General features: G+C 43.3%; 1 protein-coding gene across 1 annotated transcript; it reads right to left on the bottom strand.

The window, feature by feature from the left end:
- Positions 1 to 758: 758 nt before the first annotated feature.
- On the bottom strand, positions 759 to 2,977 carry LOC135157512 (steroid 17-alpha-hydroxylase/17,20 lyase-like). Its single transcript, XM_064113351.1, has 4 exons — positions 2,816 to 2,977; positions 2,310 to 2,549; positions 1,735 to 1,833; positions 759 to 1,038 (listed from the first exon to the last, which is right to left on the bottom strand). The coding sequence occupies exons 1-4, from the start codon at positions 2,949 to 2,951 to the stop codon at positions 782 to 784; spliced, it is 732 nt and encodes a 243-aa protein (XP_063969421.1). The 5' UTR covers positions 2,952 to 2,977; the 3' UTR covers positions 759 to 781.
- Positions 2,978 to 3,464: the final 487 nt, after the last annotated feature.

The following is a 3,464-nucleotide window of genomic DNA, read 5'->3' as shown; positions in this document are numbered from 1 at the left end:
TTTAATTCATTTTTCTCCTTCCCAACACAACATTTTATTGCCAAGGCTGGATTCCCCTTTAAACCTTCTCCTATTAGGGGGGTCTCTGCACATTTCTGGTGAAGACTGGGCCTTTTGAGTCGTATTCCCGCGATCACTAAATATCTACCATCAACTCTTTTGGTGATTGGGAAATGGGGCGATCAATCAGAATCTTTTGCTGGTTTTATTTTTAGTTAGTACTCCAAGTTCCTAGTTATTGGCACTGTTCTTGTTGATCCACAAAGAGCTTACAGAGTCTTCTTTTGGATTCATGTTTCCGGTTCCATTGTCTCGGTCATTTCCAACGGTACAGTTCTCAAAAATTCGTTGTAAACTCTAACCTCTAACTCTACCTCTACTTTTTCCTTCGGGTTGGGAAATGAGGGGCCGAAGGTGGGGATGGTCAGATAAAAGTTTCGCATTTTCCCGATCACGATGAGTTCGTAATTCTCAAGATTCACCCGACGGCACCGTTCTCAGTTATTTGCAGCAGACTTTTAAAGTGATGGCCAGGAACCTATAACGAACACTTCGCAGGATGTACAATCTCACCTCAACCTGATCAAGGCGGATGGTAGCTAGGGTGGCCCGTTTACAGTACCATGCTCTTCTTTCCACGAGTACATAAGCTAGGTTATTCTCCGGGTTCCTTCCAACGGTACTTCTGAGAGAAACAACTCTGCAGGATGTACACCCTCTTCTCTCTACCATTACCTGAGTCCACCCTTTCTTGGGAAGGATGGTAGTTAAGTTGACAGTTTCAGCTTCTCCTTTCCATGATGAGCTCGTAGTTCTCCAGGTTCCTCCCGACAGCACTGTTCTCAATGATCCGCAGCAAGCTTTTAGAGCCTTGATCGGGAACCTTCTTAAAGCTGTAGTTCTGCAGCAGCCAGGTGAAGATGACTATGAGATCTGTCTTGGCAGCGACTTCCCCAAGGCAGCTCCGGCGTCCGGCTCCGAACGGGAGAAAACTCGGTGTGTGCTTCCGGAGAGCGCCATCGTCCTCAATGAAGTGTTCTTTGAAAAGCGGAAGAGGAGAAGAAGTAACTAGATCGATGATGTGTTAACGAGAATGGAGATATGTCCACCTCTGGACGGTTGGTCAGTTCGGTTTTTTTTCGAATCATTGTATGATCATGGGAAGCGTAATAAAACCTGACATTTTATGAATACTGTACAACCGCCCTTATTTGCAAAATCATGAAAATGGTCGACCCGAACTTTTATCAATATTCATAAAAAGGGCCGGACTCCCTTTCCCGACAGGTCAGGTGATGCGATGAAACGGTCAAAACGTCACATACTTATCTCATTTTATAAAGCGTCGCGTTCATGGACTCATATTTATTTTGTTTTAACGGATATCAAAACTGGTCGTATCAATATAACGCCAATATTTTCAAACTCCGCATATGTCAAGCCTCCTCAAACCTAAGAAGACTGGAAGCCAATTCAACCCCTCAACATTTCCGGGACTGATTTCTACCGCGACGTTTCACCGCTCTATTCTGTGAGTCTCGGAAATCTTCTGAGACCAAATTTGTAACGTCTAAATGCGTGTTCAGGGGGAGGAGCAGAGGCGGCGGAACATCAGGCTCGGACAAAGAAAGTGGAGTGGCACTGCCAAACAATAGGTGCCCCTCCACTTTCATTGTATGAGCCTGACGTTCCGCCACCTCTGGGGAGGAGGGAGGAAGGGGGGCGGTTGCTTACCAGGTTTAAACTCAGTTGGACTCTCCCAAGCTTTGGGATCAAAGTGCATTGAATAAGTGTTTAACATCACAACGGCTCCCTTGGGGACTCGGTATCCACCTATCAATTTTAAAGAGAGAGAGAAAAAAAAAGCAATTTTAGCATCTTAACTAAAAGGGAAAACAAAAAGAAGAAAATTCACATACTTACTCTATCACATTATACCAACATTAACATTTGTCCTACGGAAGTTTTTCACCCGAAAGTGCAGTTGTTGAAGCTTGATCGAGAACAAGAATAAAAGATCTGTACTAATGTGCATTTAATGGTTGTCGATTTTGATTTTGGTAGGGTGAATAATGTTTATGAGATATTCCCGGCGGGGGAGCAAAGAGCGGGAAAGTGGGCAGGGCAGAGAATAAAAGTGCCATGAGGTGACAGAGAGGCAAAGAGTACGGTGTGGGGCACTGCGTTTTTACTTCTTGAAAGAATTAGTAAAAAGTTAAAGAAATAAATGATGCAATTATTTAAAAAAAATATATGATCATTGGTATTCTCCATAAGCAACTTTTGAAAGGAATGGGATTTCCACTTACGAAAATTAACATCACATGTTGTGGCGTGCGGTACCGCTATCGGCAATATGGAGCTATACCGCATCACCTCATACAGCGTTGCCACTGTGTACGGGAGGCTTCCCCGGTCGTCGACGACCGGTAGACGTGTGCGTCCGATGGCGTTGTCGATTTCGACTTGTACTCTGGACTGGACGTCCTGGTGTTCGACCATGAAAGCTAAAGCCCAGTAGAGCGTTTCTGTGGTGGTTTGGATCCCAGCTGTCGAGAAAATTATTTAGAGAAAGCATGAATCATAACGCCTCTGAGTTGTAGTAACGATATGAAAAGGAGTTCGAACTCGTTGACAAAATAAGCAAGACATTTCAGCCAGACGTCGGGTCTTTAGTCAAGCAAAATAATAAAACACTGTCCCACATGTGCTTATCTGTGTTTGTGATCCTCAGGGTCGTCATTTATTTCAACATAGTTAAAAAATTTGCTTGTCACGTGTTTATTTGAAAACGAAATCATGGAGAAGTTCTTACCAGCAAACATGTTGCTGACCGTCAGGACAAGATGGGTGTCGGTCAGTTTCTCCGGGTCTCCGTTTTCCGCATTGGTAGCCTCTTTCTGGGCGAGAAGGAGCATGTCGAAGAAATCTCGAGCATTATCTGAAAACATCGAGCAAGAGTGGAAGAAAGCGAAGAATTAGGTTCAGGTCACCTTTATGGATTAGGCTTATAAAGCTTCTCATATTTTTCATTCCTTAAAAAAAATCAAGGGGATTTTCCTGAAGACAAATCGGTGGAGAATAATTTCAAGAGAGGTGCACCTCAAGCTATACAATGCGTTGATGACATGTACATAAGGACAAAGAAACAAAATCGGACAGTTTTAACAAGGCAAGGCGATAGATAATAATTGCAGGTAGGTAACCCATTTACTCAGTAGGGGAAGGCGGTGTAAGTTGTGACACTTTTTGCATTTTGCATGTTAGATTGGTATGACTAATAATATTGTAGAAATCAGTACCTTGCCTTTAAATTTGATTCTTGGGAAATATTTTTCACCTATATATAACTTTCTACCCCCACACTGAAATTCATTGTGACCTTTGAAAAAACGATGTCAAATGGCTCAACTTGCCCCATCTGTGGGGTAAGTTGTGCCACCTTCTGGGGTAAGTTGAGCCAC

This window comes from Lytechinus pictus, chromosome 18 (assembly GCF_037042905.1).
Source record: "Lytechinus pictus isolate F3 Inbred chromosome 18, Lp3.0, whole genome shotgun sequence".
Taxonomy (NCBI): domain Eukaryota; kingdom Metazoa; phylum Echinodermata; class Echinoidea; order Temnopleuroida; family Toxopneustidae; genus Lytechinus; species Lytechinus pictus.
The sequence above is the reverse complement of the archived record's forward strand: the minus strand, read 5'-3'. Positions and strand labels throughout refer to the sequence as shown.

Excerpts from the sequence above, each read along its gene's own strand:
- LOC135157512 (XM_064113351.1), bottom strand. The coding sequence starts at position 2,951 with ATGTTTTCAGATAATGCTCGAGATTTCTTCGACATGCTCCTTCTCGCC. Across the intron at positions 2,550-2,815 it reads GGTCAGCAACATGTTTGCTG|CTGGGATCCAAACCACCACA; the intron begins GTAAGAACTTCT and ends TTTTCTCGACAG. Across the intron at positions 1,834-2,309 it reads AACATGTGATGTTAATTTTC|GTGGATACCGAGTCCCCAAG; the intron begins GTAAGTGGAAAT and ends TAAAATTGATAG.